Raw genomic sequence first — 22238 nt, 5'->3', positions numbered from 1 at the left:
AATTTACTTTTAGACAGTTATATGTAATATCTAAAATATAAAATTCTCGTGTCACGGTGTTCGAACTTGAACTCCTCCGAAACGGCTTGACCGATTTTTACCAAATTTTACATGCGTAATCAGTATGTCTGAGAATCGGCTACTATCTATTTTCCATACCCACAAGTGTTAAGGGTGGTCCACCCCTAAATTTTATTTTTAATTTTTTAGACAATTTTTTGGTTTTTATTTTATTATGATACAGCATACAAAAATACATACAAACCTAAATTTTCACCCCTCTACGATCAACCCTTATCTTACATTTGTTAATTAAAAACTTTAATTTTTTTTTGCAAAACAACGTTTGCGGGATCAGCTAGTATTAATTATATGTTAATTATACTGTTAGTACATCCACAATAATGTACAAGCTTTATTGTCTATTGTCTCATGTGAAGTTTTTGCTGTTAGCCTTGCGGCTTTTACAGCTTCATCGGAAACGAGTTCACGGAACGGAGGGGTCCGTGAACTATATAAAATTACAGGATGAGAGTTTCTGAACCCGTATCAGTACTCGGCGGGAAGACGAGGAAGTCACACAGGTAGTGGCCACGAGATAGTAGCAGCGGGGCTCACCCAGCCAACCCTCGAAGACATGTAGACGGTAGGAACAAGCTTTACAGTATAAATTGGTATAATGGCGGTAAAGACTGCGACCAGGGGCTGCTCTAGCTCGTGTAGCGCCTGTGTGCAATGAAACCCGGGCGCCCCCTAGGCCTGACCCCCCCCCCCGCGGCTATAACTATAAACTTTGACTGTCGTAACAAGAAAGTTTTTTCATATTCCAACAAGCTATTTTATAAGTTGGTATAGCTTTCTTCTTTACTTTAAATACGTAAAATAGGGTTTATATCGAGTTGAAACAAAATGTTCTAAAAAGAAGCCGCCCATAGGCGCTCGCGTTTGATAACTGCCACCACCGCGCTGGCTGGCCGCTTATGTTATATCATTGTTGTACCATGATGGTCCAAGACGATGCTCCTAGTTGTCTCAGGGTGCGCCCCCTGAGACGGCGGCTCCCGTGTGCATTACGCACCCTACACTATAGGTTAAGCCGCCCCTGTTTGTGACTTGAGATCATAGGTCGCAGATTCGATTTCTGGTATATAATTAATATTTATACATTTCTTATACAGGATTGCCATTGCTTACAAACAAGTTTCCAGATGGTGGACAGCAGTGTCAAGCACTAATTATTCTAATGGATTCAGACGTTATTTTGCGTTAAGTCCATACTAAGTAAGAAAAGGAACAATATATAGATAGCTACTTCCGCCAATGCAGCAGTAGTCGTGCTATAAAGTGCAACGCCCTCCAGCCCACTGATAAATGCGTATGCGGCAAACAATGCGAATAACACAATTACCACTGTTAAATCACACCTGTTTCACCCCTCCACGGGGCATCCTCCGGAGTAATGTTACACCGATTAGTGCCAAACACAGAGTCACAGATTATTTATTCAGCGTGAATCAAAGCTACCGTATCAAGCTCTTAGGATAGCCTAAGAGCTTGATACGGTAGCTTTGAACTAATTTTACTACATTATTTCATACTTTAAATATTAAATATATGGGATATATTAATATCAAAGAAATAAACACACCGTTTTTGTAAAAAACAGAATTTTATTTAAGAATCAACATCCGTAGATACATTATGTTAGAATTTATCTTATACAATAACTATATTATGCAAATTTTCGCGAAGCGATACCCCAAAACGATAGTTCACTATTCGAGGTAACCTTATTTACGTGAAACAACGATAATTAGATTAAATCGATTTATTTTGAAGTATATAAAATTCTAGATGTGTAATTAAACATGATAAAATAAGATACATAAAAGAAAATAAACATTTACGTCCACAGTTATTTAAGTATTTATTTTATATATGTAACAATTATTTCCAGTTCGTAAAATTTTGATTTACAAATGCCTTCCGTTTTACACATAGAAGTGGAAACTGCATCAGTATAAAGGTGATAAACCTTAGCATTGGCGTTAAAAATATTGACTCATCGTGTATCAACTCCGTCAGGCTTGACTAGCAAGATCTTTGTTAAATAGAAAGTTGTATTCACAGTGACCAGTTGTAGTATTTTATAAAATGGGTATCTCATTTTTTAGTCAAGCCGCGTGTTTTAAATGTTGACATTTTATTTATTTAATGCGACTAAATGTCTTGATTATAACATATATATAGCTCCAACTTTTAAATTAAATTAATTATAAAACAAATATAAATGAGTTAATAAAAATGTACATCCAATCTACAAGCACGTAGTTAGAAACGAACAAATAAAAACTTCGTCATCTCACTAGAGAATATTCGAGTTGATATGGAAGAATTTATCTATGTATAACTTAGTATTATAATAAATTGGCAATATTTGGAATTTACAATGTAGTCTTTGGATGATATATTTACAAGACGCATTCGTTGAACACCTTTTCTCGTTATCTCTGCGGCATCTGCAATTAAGTTATAAGTTTAAAAAAATACTAAAATAGATTATCATCACAGAGTATTATATATGACTACTATATCTCCTTAATACCTTTCTTCTGTTACCAGTGGTAGCGTAGCGGTAAGAACCAAGGCTGGAGAAAGTCGGTCGCAGGTTCGTTTACTTACATAGGATTGATCACAAATAAGTTTCCAGAGGATGGTAGCAATGATCTCTTTGTACCTAAATACCAGACTGTGATCGCCAAATCGCATATAAACCTCATACATGTCTTTGGGGCAGGTTTATGCCTTACAGTGGAGGTCTGTAAGCTAGAACGACGACCTTACTTGCATGTTTTTAAAACGTATTTAATTGCGGTTCATTAAAATATCAAAGTGTTAGACCACTCCAGCTTATTATATAATTAAAAACCCCATAGCCACTTGTGTTACGCGCTATGTAACCTAACCACTGCCACTTCGGTCACTTTTGTACTTCCACGGATCACATTTGTGATTTTCGTAAAATAATGCCGAACATAAAATATTAAATTCAACAATTTTGAAATTTATTTATTTATTGTATCGTATAAAACGTATGTATTATTAATTCGACTTCAATGTATTCATTACTTTTTAAATAATAATTAAATGAGAACAAATATATTTATGAAATACGTAGTGAGACAAAATTCATTTTAACAAATATATTTACCATGAAACCTCATAGTGGAGATATATTGTTTTTTCGCCCAAAATACAGAAAAGAGATTTAAAACTAAAGTATTAAATATTTTTTTAATACATTATCATATGGTTGGAAGCAGCCTTAAAACTGTACAGAAGCTTAAAGCCCAACTTGTCTTTGTTACCAGTGTAATCTTTACACTTAGTTCAAAGCCTGTATCGTGATTAATTGCTGTATATATGATGTAGGTCTGTCTTCATAGTATGTGATTATTCTTATTATTGGTGTGGCGACCACAAGCCTGTAGATATGACGTGTTTAGCTTGCCCATTAGGTAGATGTACGACATAGTTAAGGCAGTGTGAAGTTGCTAGATGCGGGTAGCGATAGAACGGTGGTCGTGGCAAACTTTGGTTAGGCCTCCCCTACGCCTTGTAGTGGATTTTCATCGGCTGACATGTTTATGATTTGATTATGTCCGTTTAATGATGATGAATTTTCTTAAAATGATTGGGTTTACAAAGAGGGTAAAAATGATTTAGTTCAGATGAGTTTCCCTGTACTGCAGAAGTTCCAGAATCTCTAAAGACATTTAAAATCCTGAAATATTTCATGAATTCTATTACTCATGCGTCTACTGTAGCTGTGATGGCCTGGCGGTAGAGAATTGAGACTTGCGATCGTAGGTCGCGGGTTGGATTCTCAAGAAGAGTGTACTCTTATGTAAAAGATACTTTGTTTATTAATTATAAAGATTGTCACTGTTCTCACACAAGTTTCCAGAGGATAGGCAGCAGCGCCCCCTGCATAACATCACACTGAGATCGCCGATAAACCTGCCCCGCGTGGCGATATATAGTATATCCTCCATAGATAGCTTGCGGTGAAGTTTAGTCCTTGTAGTTGGCAGACGCCACATAGACATGTGCGTCGACTGTCGCAATTACTGGTAACAGATCGTAAATTACCACGTCATCGTGCGGCGGCGGGACACTGTAGGGTTCTGAAGCCTGACCCTGCTTGTGGACGTCTCGCAGCGTGTAGCTCTTACTGTCGCTCGACTCCAACACCACGCGTGGAGGCTCGCTCTCTGTTGACAAAACAATAAATAAGCTATTGTTATGTACAAAATTGTCCCTGCTCAAAATTGAGAGAAGTGAAGACAAATGAAGGAGGCATACGTTTAGTAGAGGATGGCTGGTAAAGAAGATAAGAATGAATTTCGGAATGGCGGAAAATTTGGAAAATTTCGTAAACTGGTCTATGTAGTAGATGTCAAGTTAGGTTGAAATAACTTCCGCCTTTCAGCAAAAAATAAACCATATAAATTCATACATTATAATATTACAGATGTATATATATATATATATATATATATATATATATATATATATATATATATATGAACAAATATATAAATATATATGTATATGTATACATATTTATGTTACTAAGTTTGTAATTTTTTACCGCCTTTGGTTACTGTTTATCTCCAATAAAGTAAAATAAAAAATTTATAAATTAAACAGTTAAATTTTATTTCAAAAGTTTAAAAAAACCTCTTAATTTTCTGGCCAGAACTTGTCGACGAATGAGAAGTAAGTATATTTCATTCAATGTGAAAAATAAAGTGAATGTCACTTATAAATGAGAGTACGTGAAAAACGCACAGTAAAAATTTAATAACGTACGTTAATTAATTTTCATTTAACCAAGGTAATACGCCACAGATTTATAAATAGTGTACCGCAAACTTTTCACTACTGTGATTCATAGACATAATTCAAATTGCTTGGGAATTTATGAAAATGTTGCTAATAACCTTCACAAGGTCGAAGGCTGCTAATTTGCTTCTCGCGTGTGATTCGTCAGAGTTACGTACGGCTTAGGTCCCGCTGGGCGAACCAGCTGTTTAGATTTGACATTAAATTACCTTGTACATTAATGTTTATAAATAACTTGATTCGTTTTTAGCTTAGTTAAGGGACGGACCAAGTAACACATAGAACAGCTGCCTGTTGAGATGTTAAGATTCTGGAGTGTAGAAAGCATGTATTCTGGGCGTTGAATCTGTTGTTAGCCTTGTGGGGCTGTTACAAATTCGTCGGTTTCAGGGCTCGCGGGTCCAAGATCCGAGCTGACAAAAGTTTCCTAATGCTATACTATATTCGCCTTCCAGCGCGTCGGTGCGCTGTGTGGGACTTGATTGTTGGTGTTGGTGTCGGCGTCGGTGTGTCGTCTTCTTTCTTCTACCTCCTGGTAGCTACTATGCAGTGGGCCCTTTTGCTCGGGCGTGTCTCGTCACTTTGTGTATGACCTTCTTTTTTGGGGCTAAACCATGTCTTGCTTTTTTTTTGGGAGTCGTCTTTTGATCCCTTTCGGGATCGATGCGTTCTCGTTCGGTATTGCGTGGAGTGATCTACGCTTTTATGTTGTCGGGTTTTTTCTGGTACGTAACTGGGTGCTTGGGCCTTCAGATGGTTTGGGTGGTGTACGACGTCTTGGAAGTATATCCTTGACGCCTCTCTGAAGAAAGGAGTGTAGAAAGAGCGGAGTAAGTCGTCCACTCACATAATGGATAAAAGATCTCTTTATGGTCATTTGAAGATGCAGAATGTTTCCAACTCGTATTAGACATTTGTGATGGAGAAAATTCTTTGACAGAAATTATGATAATTAGTGATATATTTGTAATTGAGACATACATATGTGATCAGTATAAATGATTTAAGTTAAATAATATAAGTAAGAAAAGGACCAATATATAGCTACTTCCACCAATGCAGCAATAGTCGTGCAATAAAATGCACCGCCCGCCAGCCCTCTGATAAATGCGCATGCGGCAACAAATGCGAATTACACAACTACCACCGTTAAATCTCTAAACACGTATTTCACCCCTTCGAGGAGCATCCTCAGGAGTAATGTTACACCGATTAGTGCCAAACACACTAATCGGTGTAACATTACTCCTGAGGATTTAAATAATATAAATGAAAATACAAATAAACTAGCTGTAAATTCTCGCAGAAAAAGTTCAATGCGAAGTTCAGGCGAATGGCCGTATGGTACATAAAAATTGTCTAAAAATGTCTTTTGCCAATTCAGACATAAGTAACTACATATTTATAATAATTCTCACATAATTGTTTACAAAAATACCGTTTAAAATTTAATATTGTGTACACTTATTATTTTCATTTCGTGCTAGTTAATACTCGGTCACGGCGAAGTAGGATTATTGCTATGGATATACCAATTTAATCTTAACCCTTAACTTGGCAGATTTTTTTAATATTACATTAATATTCATACCACTTGACTTGTAAGACCCAAGGATGTCAACAGAAAAAAACTGAACAAGCGTTCGAAAATTATGAAATTACCTAAACATTCACATACAAATGATTACTTTGCGTACAAAATTGATGCCACTATTTTTTTTTAAATTCTGATGTATCTCAACAGATACATTATCAAGAAAAGCGTAATATGCGTGATTTTACACGTTACGTTCATTTCATGTCAATAATAATAGTCACTAAATTCGTATAGGATTATCTATATATGATAGATACATTAAAATACATAATATTTACTACATAAAACATGGTTATTTCAGCCGTAAGACGTCCACTGATATATATATATATATATATATATATATATATATATATATATATATATATAGACGTTCCATTTACAACAGAACCGGTCTACGTCAAGCATCTTTCGTTTATTCAACAAGGTCACCTTGTCCGAATAAAAATATATTTTCCTTTTTCCATGTCTTTTGTAAGCTATCTTTATATATAATACAAAAAGGTATTAAGTACTTTTGAACCGTCGATTATTATAACAGTATAAGAAGTAAGTTGCCACCGGATCGGAATGATAATATGCAGAGAAATGGCGGCCAAAAAACAAATTTAAAAATGTTTGGTGTATACTTCATAATGTCAGTCATTTAAATGAATCAACAAAGGTTTCACACGTTTAATTCAATTAAAAACTCTTATATGCTATAATAATATTTACTTTATTAATATACTTTTGATTTTAGATTTAAAACAAACAAAAAGTAGGTCTAAAAGATACATCGTGGAATTTTTATTTTCTGTGTTATGTACACTTGCGTGTATATGTTTTCTGCATTTTAATTTAATTGAATATTTGTGTATTGTGTAAATATTTCATTATTAATTATATTACACACCAGCTTTGCCCGTGACTTTGTCCCCGTGGTATTTAACGAAAAAAGTTTATTTAGTTTTTTTTTTGGTTCATTTTTTTAAAATAAAACTAGCCTTAGTTACTTCTTTTTACACTACCTACCTGCCAGTAAGTGCCGTCAAAATTAGTTTAGCCATTTCGCCGGAACAAACAGACAGACGGAAAAAAATTTAAAAAATTGTTTTTTTTTTATATATATACCTTATGAAAATCACGTGGATTTTCATGCGTGTAGTAAAAGGCGGTTATTTTAATATTACAAACATATACTTGTATTTTATTTATTTCTATAGATTAAAAAATCGTTTTTATTTTTAATTTTAACATCTGAAATCTGTTCTGTACATCTATACAATACCTGGCGATAAATATTGCACATCGACCTTTGGAAAGAGATAATCGGCTAATTTCGATTTCATAGAGCACTATCTCTGTCCCACACTACCTATGTGTCGTTTTGTTAGTCGTTGTATTTTGTGCGACAGAGATAACGCTCTACGAACGTATTATTGACGTTGGGGTGAATTTCTTGATCGTCTATTGTTTTCCTTTCTTCGTATAATCCTATTAAGTAATAAGACATTTCTGCCTAAACCATGTCTCCAAAACAATGACGGCCTAGGATAATGAAATAGAAATCTAGCGCGGTACTTATCATCAAGGATAATATATGTTATTTTTTCATTTATGTCTATTTAGTTGTACGTCATAAAAAGAAAGCCAAAAAAAATTCGATAGAAACCATAATTAAATTCATCTTTCGCATAATTTAGTTCAAGTTCCTTCCGAGACCATATTGTCCCATGTTTTAATACTATATACGAGTAAAAGAGGTTTCTTATACCAACGTGCACATTATTCACGATATTTGGCGAGCATTTGGTTTCGATTTTTTTAATATTACTTTCAAAATAACTAATAAAAGAAGCATATACAAAGTCCCTCTGTGCCTGAAAAAAGTTTACCGCCAGTGATCGTGAAACTCTTTTCGGACTTCATTGACAAATCAAGAAGCCTTAGAGAGAACGAGGTTTGTAATTTCTCTGCCAGATCGAAAAAAGGTTGTATAGATAAACCCAGAGCATCAAGGGTAATAAAAGATTCCTGATTTGAGGAGACCCAGACCTACAAGAGTAACAAAGGCTCCCTGATTTTAAAAGAGTCAGAGCTACAAGGGTAACAATAGCTTCTTGATTTGAGAAGACCCAGTGATACAAGGGTAACAAAAGCTCCCTGATTTGAGGAGACCCAGACAAGGATAACAAAGGTTCCTTGATTTGTGTAGAACCAGAGCTACAAGGCTAACAAAGGCTTCTTCTTATTTGAGAAGAGACAGAGCTACAAAGGAAGCTAAGGCTCCCTGATTTGACAAGAGCCAGACCTGCAAGTAACATACGCTCCCTGATTTGAAGAGCAAGTCAGCCAGAGTTTCCAGAGTCTCCCTGATCTGAGTAGAGCCAAAGTTAAAAGGGTTACAAAGGCTCCCTGATTTGAGAAGAGACGGAGCTACAAGGGCAACAAAAGCTCCCTGATTTAAGGAGAACCAGAGCTACAAGGGTTACAAAGGTTCCTTGATTTGAGAACAGCCAGAGCTACAAGTAAAATAAGCTCCCTGATTTGAGAAGAGCCAGAGCTATAATGTTCCCAGAGTCTTTCTGATCTAAGTAGAGCCAGAGTTAAAACGGTTACAAAGGCTCCCTGATTTGAGAAGAGACGGAGCTACAAGGGTAATAAAGGCTCCCTGATTTGAGGAGATCCAGAGCTACAAGGGAAACAAACGCTCCCTGATTTGACAAGAGCCAGAGCTACAAGGGTAACAAAGGCACCCACACTTAAGAAGAGCCAGAGCTACAAGTAACAAAGGCTGCCTGATTTTAAGAAGAGCTAGAGCTATAATGTTTACAGAGCCTCCCTAATCAGAGTAAAGCCAGAGTTAAAAGGGTTACAAAGGCTCTCTGATTTGATAAGAGTCAGAGCTCCAAGGGTAACAAAGGCTAACTGATATGAGAAGAGTTAACTAAAGGTGTAGTCGGTCTCACGGCTATTTCTACCTCTATGGCTAAGATCTTATAGTAAAGTATAAAAAAAAGAATTATTTAATATATGACCTACGAATAAATTTTATCTGAAATACATTTAAAAGCTAAAATTAATCTTTATAATTGATTTAAATTATTCATTACGAAGTTTTCGAAGTGAAACTTTCCCGGGTTGCATAATGTATGAGAAAGTCTGACCTATCTTGGGAATTCATGACTTTAATATAATTAAATAAGGAGTGACAGCTAGGGTTGGAAGAGTGTAACATTTATTGATTTGGTTTTTAATTTCTGGTTTTTATAGTGAAGCGTACCGAAACAAATGTACCACATGAATACCTGAAGTTTTTGTTAAACTCGCAGATACCAGAACATGTTATTTCATACTGTATTAGGCAATATAAAGTCAGAGGAAATATGTATTTTATTGTTTTTTATAAAATAAATAAATTTAAATTCTTGGTAAAAACTATTTTTGCTTACAAAATACAAAATAAAACTTTGTTTCTTGATTTTTTAGAAACTTATACGTTGTTTTTGATTTAAAACTTTTAATTTAGTGAACGAATGCCGCCATACTCGCGGCATTGCAAATATTTTAAAGGGTTTATGAACCTTTTCTCGTTCTTGAAATAAAGCACTAAATTTTTTAAAAATCCGTCGACCTACTGGTCATCTTTCTGGAAAAATACTCACGTTCATCAAAGATTAAAGAAATTTATATAATCTGTATTATTTGTTTACTAACTAATTTTATAACTAAAATGTTAAAAATTTCAATTTAAATTTTACAGATAAAATAAATTATTCTGTTTTATTTCGCTGCATATGAGCCCGTGTCTTGATAGCACAATGGAAATAGTGCAATAAATTTTGTAAATCACTACTAAATTTTTTATTGTATATTTACTGTCTGTGGTAGATCAGAGGACTTGTATAAATCTCCATGAATGATTTCGCATACGCTTTCGAAATTGATGAAAAATCATAATTTAAAAATCGAATATCATAAGAACATGGCTTTGAAAACATATTTTTATTTTTCGTTCCTTTTCATAATTGAATGTATTTCTCTTTTAATTATTATTAGTATTTTTGTGTATTATAGCAAACGAGTAGCACAAATCAATGAAACGTTGAATCCAATCATATAATACATAATACATAAAAATGACTCATTTTTGGAAGACTTATTGCAAAGAAAAGATTTTTTTTTTGTTGTAAATACGACGTAATTGATTTTTTTTTAATCTAGCTAAGCATATTTTTTACAATTTATACTCTGTTATATATGAGGCTTACAGAAAAATCATTTAATTATTACTAAAAAGGTTATAATGTAACAAAAAATAGTTATTACTTGTTTTATTATGTATGTAATTATCATATAAATACTTTGTATTATAAGTAATATGTATGTAAATTCACTTTCAATATTGCTTGTTGACTGACCGCTCTGTTTTCTCTTATTAACCAAGTCCGTCAAATGGTTGTCTGGAAGAAATAGCGTTTTGCGATAAGACTGTCTTTGATACTTTATGTTTGGTCTATCGCCCATGATTGTGATAAATAAATAAACTTAAATAAATAAATAAATAACAAATAAATGTACTTTGCTTACCGGATTTAGGATTCAGAATGTCAGGTTTTGTTTCCATCTTGTCAGCAGGAGGAGGGTATGCGATGAGGTACCTTCTACCATTAGCGTCGACTTGCACTACACTCTGTGACGGTCTTTTGCTTGTTGAAGCATTTTCGCTGCGTCTGTGTTAAGAATAAAATTATTTTTATTTTCAATTTTTTTATTAATATATATTTTAGTAGCGTATGTAAATAAATGAAAACAACCTACATAGCATGAATTAACAGAAAATAGGAGTGGAGATATCAGACCGACAGCGTAAGATATACTCTTGGTGGATAGATCCCTTTGGTCATTGGAAACCGTACAACGTACGGGGATCCTAAGCAGGTCGCTTCCAACCGTTCTTAATGGAAATTTATGGGATAGGTCTATATCCAGTGGACTTCCTGAGGTTGATATGATGATGATAATAAAATAATGGAACAATCATCTTAACCTAGTGATATAAATAATGTGGTAGATGAAACTGAGACTTTGAAGGAAGCGCTAGAACTTAATTTAGGTTTAGGCTAAGATAAAACATTTAAGAAAAGTTTCATTTCTTGCTTTCATCCTTTACATTTATTTCTACTCATTCCTTCAACGCTTCACATAATCTGTCATTCTTCGCTTGTATATCTTACTTCTTGTATCTCTTTCTTTTATCTACATTCCTAGATCATAGTTTTTTACGTTAATTATCACAGATTTTTTTGAACCTTTATATTTACTCACGGGATTAATATTTTAAGCAATAACTTACTTTTTCAATAACAAAACTATGATAGCTCCAATAGCAGTGAGGATTGCAGCTAAACCAGCAAATCCGGCAGCAGCTGGAAACCGCGAGTCTGATCGTGTTGTGTCCTCTAAACAAAAAGAAAAGGATGTATATATAAATTAAACTGATATTAGCCTGGGTCTTTAAGAAGATGGCGACCTAGATGAAGATCTAGGGTAAAGACCATGGATTAGCAAGCGCAGCATAGGATATCCACCTATAAAGTGAATAGACATAATTATCAAGGTCTTGGAAATCTATGTTAAAAGCCTAGGCTAGCAGTGGACTTCTAAATGTCCTAGGGATGGATACTACTAGACAGGGCTGAAATTGTAACGATGTTGAAATCTACACTTGATTTTTAATCTCGCATTTCCTGTGTCATGTTGAAGGCGTAAACAGTGAATTTTCAATTATATTTATATTTTCATTTACCTCACGCAGTGCACCAGGTTTAGAATATGCGTTAATGATTTTCTAAATGATTCCTTCTAAAATAGGAATATCGAGAATCGTGTTATTTCTAACACATCACTATAAATACATTCGTACCTGTTTGTTTTGCAGCGTCTCTGTAAACAAACTCTCGTAATATCACCGGATCGGATGCACCTTTGTTGTTTCTAGCGAAGATAGCTAGCGTCTCGTCTTCGTTCAAACTATCCAGCTCCAAGAGACTGATGTTTAGCCAAACCAACATATCTACGATTAAGGAATAACATTAGAGACATAACTAATAAAAAGCCTATGAAGTTAGAAATAAATATTTATTTAGACTTCTACTGGATCCAACTCCAAGTTATATTTTTAATAAAGTTAACGTTTTTCAAGTTACAGTGTTTTATTTACTTATTTACACTTTGTCATACAACAAAAATGTAATGTTACAAACTAACATAGGTAGTAACTAAAACATTTATGTAGAGGTACTACAGGCGGTAATAGCAATTCTAGAAAGTTCTTTCTGGAAATTCGACGCAAATTACGAATGAGGCACAAAAGAATTTGTTTCTCACTTTTCTATGCAAACCATCATCAGCTTTACTAACTAAAGTAACTAAATGAAACTATATGAATGAAAAATTTATTTTTTGGATTTTTTAATTGATTGAAAGGTCATAAGCCTTTATAATATATGCTTCCATCAAGATTTCTAACCCTTTGGCTATTTCGCCCGTGAATCTGTAAGTAAATGTTGATAATGATGATTTTTGAATGATTTCGCTTGGTTATTATGTTCTCAATTAGGTTGTATTTGGTATAAAATGCATACATATATCAATATTGATAAACTTTTTAAAATTATGTGTTTTATTGAGTTTCTTCCTACTTCTTTTTCACAACTCTAACACATTGCGAAGCAGAGTAGAATCATTAATAAAGTAGATTTTCATAAAAAAGACGACGATCAATAAGATTCCGGTTTAAAGTTTCAATGTTGAATAAGTGTATTTTATTTTTATCTTTATTGGTACTAATAATGTTTGCAGCTATTGAAGAGCATATTGAAGTCAGAAGTCCTGGTCAGAAAGCAGAAACATAAACTTGACAGATCATATACATTAACAAAAATATCAACGTTTCATATATCAAACTAGACCAAGATATATAACTTACCTAGCGATAAGGTAATAATAATCTAAGGTAATCATTTTTTTTGGAAGGAAATGCAAAAAAAACTCACCATTAGTTTCTGCTGTTGCATTGACCAACACTCTTACAGTGTCTCCTAAGGCTTCTAAAGTAAAATGCTGAGAGAGTCCTCCGTCGTAACCTGCGGTGCACAGGACAGAGAGGTAGGGTTCGGCATTCTTCATTATTCTCTTGGCTGTGCAATTTTTAGGCGGTGATGGACGTGCTATTGGAAATAATAACTGTTTAATTTATCTTGAATACGAGAACGTAATTTGATTATATCACTCCTTCACCTCTATTTACAATCTTAAGGATATTTGATATTTCCATGACTTCTTTAAATCTATCATGTTTTAATCTAGATATATTACAAAGAAATATACTTAACATGTAATTGATTTCAGATAAATAAAGATTGGTTAATTAGACGATGAAATAGATAAGATATAAGTAACAGATAGAATTGCAGGGAGAATAGGCAACAAGACTACGAACGTCCAATATGGCTATATGAAGTTATAACAGGTGAATTTAGATTATTTTTGTGCAAGGTTAAAATTAAGACCCAAATAAGCACAAAAAGACTAAAAAATTATCGTAAGTGAAACTATAGTTAACCGTAGACTTAATTTACAAAGGTATTGTAAGCATTTTGTACTTGACAGAGATGTTAAATCCATTCCTAGTAACAATCACTACCAATTATTAAAAATGTAAAAGTATGAACTTGACTATCATTTATTATTTATTATTATATGTGTAATATACATTTATAGTTTTATGATTATATATGTACATATATATGTTTCAGAAGATAAATTTTTTTTCGGATATTTATGAAGAAGGCTCATTATTCGGCAGTGAACGTCCTAAAATTGGTGATGATGATATAGTTTTTTCTATTTTATTATATATGTCCCAAGTTGTACATATATCTTTTTAACATAGCTATTTTATATCTATCTACGTATTGTATATCTATTTTTACTCCCAAAACTGCATGTCAATGGTTGTCTGATAGAGATTGTTTTAAGCGATAAGATCGCCTATGGAGGTCAAATATACCACCGATATATATATCATACATACTATTACATATATGTATTAATATGGAGTATTTAATAAACAAATAAACTTGGTAACTAAAACCAGCTATGGTTAGTCCAAGAAAATATTCGTAATTTTATTCTTGATATGAAATGAAAAATAATGACAATTTCTTCTAGTTGTTGAAGACGATTTTATAACTAACACTTCGTAGAAAATATATACGAAAGAACCTGGCACAATTTGAGTATTTCTTGAATGGGACTTCGGCATATTCGAGAACCGAATGGATGTGTATAAAGTTGGACGCGGTAAGTTTTCTCGTTACCCGCTACCGCGCTCCCCCCCGCAGGCCGCGGGTTCGCTAAGCTGCCAACTTCGCTCATATTTTAAAGCCCCGTATTCTACGAATTTCAACCGAGGACCGCGAAATTTGATATACCGGCATATTTTAATGAAGTCAACGGAATTATTAATTTGCTCAACGGCTGTGACGGATTGCTCTGTTTCAATGTATCCGTGCACTTGTTCGTTAGAATTTATATAGCGTTTATAAAGAGACGTGTCTTCAATTATTTTATGCTTATTTTACATAATTATTCCAGAAAAACCCATACATATCGTCATTGTCACAGCTTTACTATGTCTCTTGACCAAAAAGGTGAAGTGATTTTAAAAATTGACCAAAGATATCTCAACATTTTCTGAAGGCAAACTCTATCAGTGGACAGTGTTCGACTGATTCGTGATATTTTTATTGTTTTATTTTTTGTTGCTTATATAAATATTTATTCAGGATCACTCGTATAGTTTTTACCTTTGTTTGTTTATTATTTAAATAAATATGCTTTTCACGTATATTATTGATATAATATTAATCTCAAGTACGTACGAAACTTCAAATATCAAATAGCATAATGAAAAATACGGTCTGAATCATTTCTTATAATAACTTTGAATTTTTTTAATATACATCTAATTTCTCTAACAATCATCAAAAAGGGGGGTGGAATATTAGAGCCTTTATGTACAGTAATAAAAAAAAATTGGAACGAGATAAAAATCAATAAACCACTGTTTGATAAGGACCATGAACGGGCAAATGCACCATAGAACATTCACCCATAAGGTAATCAGAAGACGCTGGGTGTTGGCCGATGTCAACTGGTTCTATTGGGAATCCATTAGAGAGGCCTAAATCTAGCTGTGGAAGCCCTATGGGTTAAATGATGTCGATGATATCACTCACTATAATAACTCCATTTTTGTAACAACTGCGTCTTCTGTATACAAGATACCCTTCACTTTGATGAGAAAAAATAAGTTTATATAACATTACAATTAAGACCACACCAGTGTAAGAGTGGTCGTAGTACTGTAGCTTCTTGTTCTTCGGTAGCTTCTTGTTCATCGGTAGCTTCTTGTTCGTCGGTGGCTTCTTGTTCGTCGGTTGCTTCTTGTTCGTCGGTTGCTTCTTGTTCGTCGGTTGCTTCTTGATCTTCAGATGCTTCTTGATCTTCAGTTGCTTCTTGATCTTCAGTTGCTTCTTGATCTTCAGTTGCTTCTTGATGTGTTGACCGCACCTCCGCTGGCCTTTATAATGAGCGCGAAGACTCTCAACAGCGCGATGCAGATTTTCGTTACGTCTATTGTGGCGCCATTTATCATTTATCTGTTTCACTGCCGCCGCCGCCGCGATGCGATTGATGGTCACGTGGGTAAGAGCTTGGTGTTTGAGTGGCGCAAACTATCACGATGTAAATAGAAAATCGAGTACCTTGTTTGATTACTTTGTATAGAAAATTATGTTACCACTTACCAGCTGGCACTATTTGAAAAACACAAGGCTTGTCCTGGCGTCCGACTGCATTTGTTGCACGACAAAGTAGAGCTCCATAGTCCCTTTCGCTGGCCGCTCTGTAGCGCAACTCGCTAGCCGTGCCTCCGGTTGATACTTGTTAAACATAATTAAACAATGATTGATATTGGTCTACAGTAAGTATAATATTCCAGAGACCCACGGTATAGCCAAGGTCGCTGGAGATTGGGTATTTGCAGCGAATTTTGTAGGAGGTCTATGTCTTCAGTGGGGGCCTATCAACTATGATGACTGGATACTACGAACTGGCAAATGACATATCAGGTCAAAGTAGTCGTAAGATGCTGGATGTGGCCGCTTGTTAATTATAGCGAAGGTTCATTTCCAGTAGGGAACGTTTTACGACTAAAACGATTATGACAATGTTGTTATTAGAAGTAAATAAGCATCTTGTAATACTCCATAGTCAACCTAAAAGTTATAAATAGAAAAGTAAGTTGCCCGAAAGAGACAAACCGGCTGATAGAGCCGAGAGTTTAAAAAAAGCGCTTCTCTAGCCCTTTCTAAAGAAACCTAGAAAAAATATCGTGATGGTTTTAGAATATCTAACATTACTTATTAATGCAAACTGCATGTATATATTGTGGAGCAAAATTTGATGTCAATTTAAAATAATTAAATAATAGAAATGATCGACGACTTATAGTGAACATATTTTTAATAAAGTTTAAATTAAAAATTGCACATATTGATTGATAGGTATAAATCTATTATTATTTTTATTAGTTGTCAATATTCATAACACGAAAATACTTGTAAATTTCTTGGTAATTTTTATGACTAGGTATCCAAGCCCCTTCGCTAAAAGCCTTTTTAAGGATGTCTTAAGACCTTAAAGTCATGGGGGTCTTACAGCTTAAATGATGACGATGAAAAAAAACTTTGAGTGTGTATACATCTAATATATCTTATAACTACTGATAAATTATCTTATGGGATCAAAATGACGAGTAAGCATTATTAGGTAATTTACTTATTAAGATAGAACAAGTGAGGAAGACGAAAATGCCTACCATATCTTGCAGGAGAGACTTGAAAACTTTCTCCACTGTTGTTAAACTGCCAATAGAAGCTGACATCTGCAGGGTCGGCACTGACAGTGCAGCGAACTCGAAGGGATTCGTCAAACCTCGCACCAATGAGGAGAGGCGAAGGTTGCTCACAAACCGGTGCATCTAGAAATTAAACTTAATAAATGATAATCCTTTACTAACTTTCAAACAAATGCGCGGAGGTAGCCAAAGTCAGTTGATTTGTACAATTAGCTTACAAAGTGTTTTTTGTGAGTCATATAATAAGAAGAATAAAAAGTATTGATCACTCACACTGCACCCTGAGGTAGACAGCTTGACTACTAGATTCGCCGATCTGGTTTGCAGCTCTACATGTATAAAGTCCAGCATCTCTTCTCATAACCCTTTGTAGCACAAGAGATTTCGTACTGATGAACACACCCGAGGACATGTTCTGCGTCACTTGTTGATCCTGGAATAAAATAAAACTTGGACCAAGGTATTATGTAATAAAGGGGTTTTTAAATAGACAGGTTTTGGGGTCTCTCGTTCAGCTCCTATCGTGGGTGGACAGAGGTTTTATTTACATTATATTTTCACGTTATTTTAATTTATTTACAATGCTTTTGAATTTTTTTCTCTAACTTCCTTCGCAATAACTTTCATTCATTTCCATATCTTTCCATTCATATATCGCCTTACTTCCTTCACCTTCCCTTCAGAGTAATAAAATTCAGGTTCATTATTTTAATCGTAAGGCCAGACCATTGTTTCCTAAAGTGATTCAAGATCCCCAAGGATCCACAGGAAACTATGCGAGGGTCTAAGTTGATGTGATACAATAATGGAGGTTAGTAAGCAGGAGTCAACGAAAATTTATTATCTTTTTAAGGTGAATAACTAAAATGTAGGTTTGAATTCACGTATCAATATAGGCAGATAATATTTTAAGAGGCTCAGCGACTGTTATATGTAAAAATTTGCATATTCCATATTCAGCATAAAATGTCAGAACTCACAAAGCCTTACCGCTGTCCGTACCACCTTAACATTTAATTTTCACTTTAAAAAAAATATCGATTTGCGGTTTGGACTCAATCGTAACATCCATAGATAGACCTAATTAATCTATACATATTTGTCGAGATTTCAGAATGTGCTAGAAAAGTAACTGCAGGAGATCCACCGGAACTCACTAAATATTGAAAATGATTTATTAGAAAAAACGTCCTGGCTGGACCAAAGGTTTAATTTTGAAGTAAAGGTTTTTTATTTACGGACATTAATCTAGAAATTTGACATAAACTTATTCAAGAATCGGACAGTTTTCTCTTCAGTATTTGATTTTGATTATTGTAATTACGGATCACAGACCAAAGAGTTGTCTATCCAACTTCAGAATGCTACCAGCTTCCAATCAGTCTTAATGAAAGTCTATGGGGGAGGTCTCTTCTTATTGCTATAATATTATATATCTTATAGCTACCTATAAAGCTATTGGTCTTAAAGCTGAAATGTTGAAAACGATGATAATAATCACTATTACGTTTTTTACTCAAATAAAAGAATAACTATATGTAAAAAGAAAATAACTGTTTTTTAAATCAAAGCCAAATAGAATTCATATATTTAAATTAGGAACCACAGAAATAATATTTATCCAGTGTAGACATTAATTAACCTGTGAGATATTTCAAAAGAATATCTAGAGCCCTTGAGCTGCAATTTAAAGAAGAAAAACAATGCAAATTCGTAAGAAAACACAGGAACTGAATCTGCTATTGCAGAACAAAGCCAGCGAACTCAGAATCTTCTCTGAAATAAATTCTTAGCAATTTCTTTCATTGTTTCTTTTTTTCCATTTGCTTTCGTTTTAAAGGCATTCCGTGTTCGTAGTTTTACTGAAATAATTTCACGGTTTTATTCTAATGGACTGAAACACAGGTGTGTATAGAAAACTTCAGCTCCGAAACACTTGGCTTAAGAAATATTGGTCAATTTGCGCTTTGCCGGATGCTGTATTTTGTACATGATTATATTTTATGCTCCTTGCTTTAAACCACAACGCTTGTGTCGGGGCGGAGGTTTAGCGAGATATTTCGGAGTGGGAGTAAGCCGTTTATTACGGTTGGTTTTGAAATTTCACCTACCGATTTGAATTTTGTAAGTTAATCTTTAATGTTATTAAGGTTTTATATATTTATTATTAACTAAATAATATTATACACCATATTATTAAATATTATATTGTTTCTCTTTATTTACTTCTATATATTTTACTTTATCTTACGTATTAACATGTGTGTCTAGCTTGTTCCTCTGCAAGTTATTTATTTATTTATTTACTTTATTGGAGATAAACAGTAACAAAAGGCAGTAAGAAATTACTAACTTAGAAGCTTAGAAATATAAAATTAGTTACAATTGTTACCTTATAACTATCTCACTGAGAACATTTAATGATTAATAGTCAAACAATGACAAAACAAATAAAAATATTACTAAACAGGGATCAAATATTTACCATATAATTTGCTCGTCTATGGAGATCTTAGAATAATAAATTGATTCACTAATCAGTGTGAACACTCGACATTCGGCTGCATTGCCGAGCTTTATCAATTTGTGTTCGTTCATGTTCGGGCAATCGTACGAAAAATCCTTATAAATGCGAACGCACTATAAGATTTATATTTCCATCGTTTCGACCACCTGACAGTACGGATATCTTCAGGACGTTATTACGCTGTCAGTAAAATAAACGAAGCTTTAAATACAATACTAACACTATGCGAAGTAAGAACCCATATAATTAGGAATGTAGACGAGGGAAGAAAGACGACGTGTGAAAGAAGATCAAGACGTGAAGATTGTAAGATTTTGAAAGAATTTGTGAGGAAAGAAAGGCGACGTGTGAAATAAGACCAGAACGTGAAGAATGAAGGATTTTGTGTAAGATGAGAGGAAAAGAGAAAAAGAACCTGTGAGGAAAGAAAGGCGACGTGTGGAAGGAGATCAGAACGTGAACAATGAAGGATTTTGTGAAAGATGAGAGGAAAAGAGAGAAAGAATTTGTAAGAAAAGAAAGGCGGCGTGTGAAATAAGATCAGAACGTGAAGAATGAAAGACTGCGAAGGATGAGAAGAAAAGAGAAAAAGCATTTTTGAGGTTAGAAAGGAGAAAGAGATATGAAATCAAATTATATCGCATTATAATGTACCTGACATTATAATGCGTTATAATTTGCCCCGAACAAAGCAGGGACAACGAGAATAAAAAAACGTATTCGGCTAAGTATACATGATAATATTTTTTTAATATTTTTGCAAATAGAGAGAAGTCAAGACGACTCATCCGCTTCCACTCTCGAATCTTCTTTATAAACATATAAATGTTTGCTGAGTTATATTCTGAGAGGAATTTTACCCTACACATGACGCTCTAAATTATAGTTTTAAGATATATTAATAACAGTTGAAATAAAACACCAATTTAAATTCACGTGTGAATCAACAAAGAAATTAAAAAAAAAATACATCTTGTTAACTCACTCACGTTATGGTACCAGGAAATGCGGTGCTCCTTCGGATTAGCTCTGATGTTGCACTCGAAGTAAACGTCGTCACCTTCTTTGATGTCATTCGGATTTAGTGTACTCCCAAGTGACATTGTCAGAACTGGCCTATCTGGGAACCAAACAGTGATCGTATTAAATAATTTATTATAAACTAAAGTTATTTTAATACCACCACAATCATCAAAGATAAGAAAATAAGCGAGAAATTTATAAGTAAGAAAAGGACCATTATTTAGCCACTTCCGTGCATCGCTCGCCAGCTCCTTTGTTGCACGACTACCACTGCATGTGCGGAAGTGGCTAAATATTGGTCCTTTTCTTACTTAGGAAGGACTTCTGATGAATTTAAGAAATTTATAAATTAAGTAGAATAAAGAATTAGAAATACATAATTTTATTGTATTTAGGTATATATTGTGGTAATTTGGAGAAGTATAAATAATTACAGTAAGAAATATAGTATATGTAAATAAAAATATGCAAGAAATTGTTAATAAAACATAGTATTTATAAGGTAAAAGTTAGATATTTGAGGATAACGCAGAAGAAATTTAATTAAACATTTATTATTCATATTTAATAAGAAAATAGATAAGAATCGTTATATGTTATATAGTCGTGAAGTTTCTTACTGTTTCTTCTACACAACTATAACACCTTGCGAAGCAGGGTAGAGTCAAAAATGAAATTGATATAAAAAATAAGTTGACAATCAATAAGAATTCTGTAAAAATTGCATTAAAAATAAATGAATTTCATATAGAGAGTTGGTTAAAAAATTCTCCCAAATAATGTTCAGTAGGTTAGAGCTATACTCGAAGTTTAGCGGCGAGATTGAAACAGATATGAGAAGATACACAGAATATATTCGAGAGTTGACTCTGTGTTTGGCACTAATCGGTGTAACATAACTCCTGAAGATGCCCCGTGGAGGGGTGAAACACGTGTTGAGTAAGTTGCTGGTGGCGGTTGTGTGATTTGCATTGTTTGCCGCATGCGCATTTATCAGCGGGTTGGCGGGCGGTGCATTTCATTGCACGACTATCACTGCATGTGCGGAAGTGGCTAAATATTAGTCCTTTTCATACACAGAAGAATCAAGGTTATCGACGTAGCTCAAATAATTGCTCATCTGAAGTGGCAGTGAACGGAACACATCGTGTAACCGATGGCTATTGAGGTCGAAAGGTTCTCGAATAGCGGCCACGTGCTGGTAGACTCGGCAT

General features: G+C 34.1%; 1 protein-coding gene across 1 annotated transcript in view; it reads right to left on the bottom strand.

The window, feature by feature from the left end:
* Positions 1-2429: 2429 nt before the first annotated feature.
* LOC137920355 (neural cell adhesion molecule 1-like) overlaps positions 2430-22238 on the bottom strand; it is a 226398-nt gene continuing 206589 nt past the window's right edge. The window contains exons 8-17 of the mRNA XM_068763660.1: positions 20991-21121; positions 17748-17907; positions 17436-17597; positions 16363-16497; positions 13546-13719; positions 12414-12563; positions 11844-11949; positions 11078-11220; positions 4153-4274; positions 2430-2519 (exon numbers count right to left, since the gene is read on the bottom strand). Of these exons, the coding sequence (XP_068619761.1) occupies positions 2505-2519; positions 4153-4274; positions 11078-11220; positions 11844-11949; positions 12414-12563; positions 13546-13719; positions 16363-16497; positions 17436-17597; positions 17748-17907; positions 20991-21121 (1298 nt within the window). The 3' untranslated portion in view covers positions 2430-2504. The remainder of the gene's footprint in view (positions 2520-4152; positions 4275-11077; positions 11221-11843; positions 11950-12413; positions 12564-13545; positions 13720-16362; positions 16498-17435; positions 17598-17747; positions 17908-20990; positions 21122-22238) is intronic.

The sequence above is a fragment of the Battus philenor genome, unplaced genomic scaffold (assembly GCF_028537555.1).
Source record: "Battus philenor isolate CCGP_79_NKW_IND1 unplaced genomic scaffold, ilBatPhil1.0.hap1 SCAF_18, whole genome shotgun sequence".
Lineage (NCBI taxonomy): Eukaryota > Metazoa > Arthropoda > Insecta > Lepidoptera > Papilionidae > Battus > Battus philenor.
The sequence above is the reverse complement of the archived record's forward strand: the minus strand, read 5'-3'. Positions and strand labels throughout refer to the sequence as shown.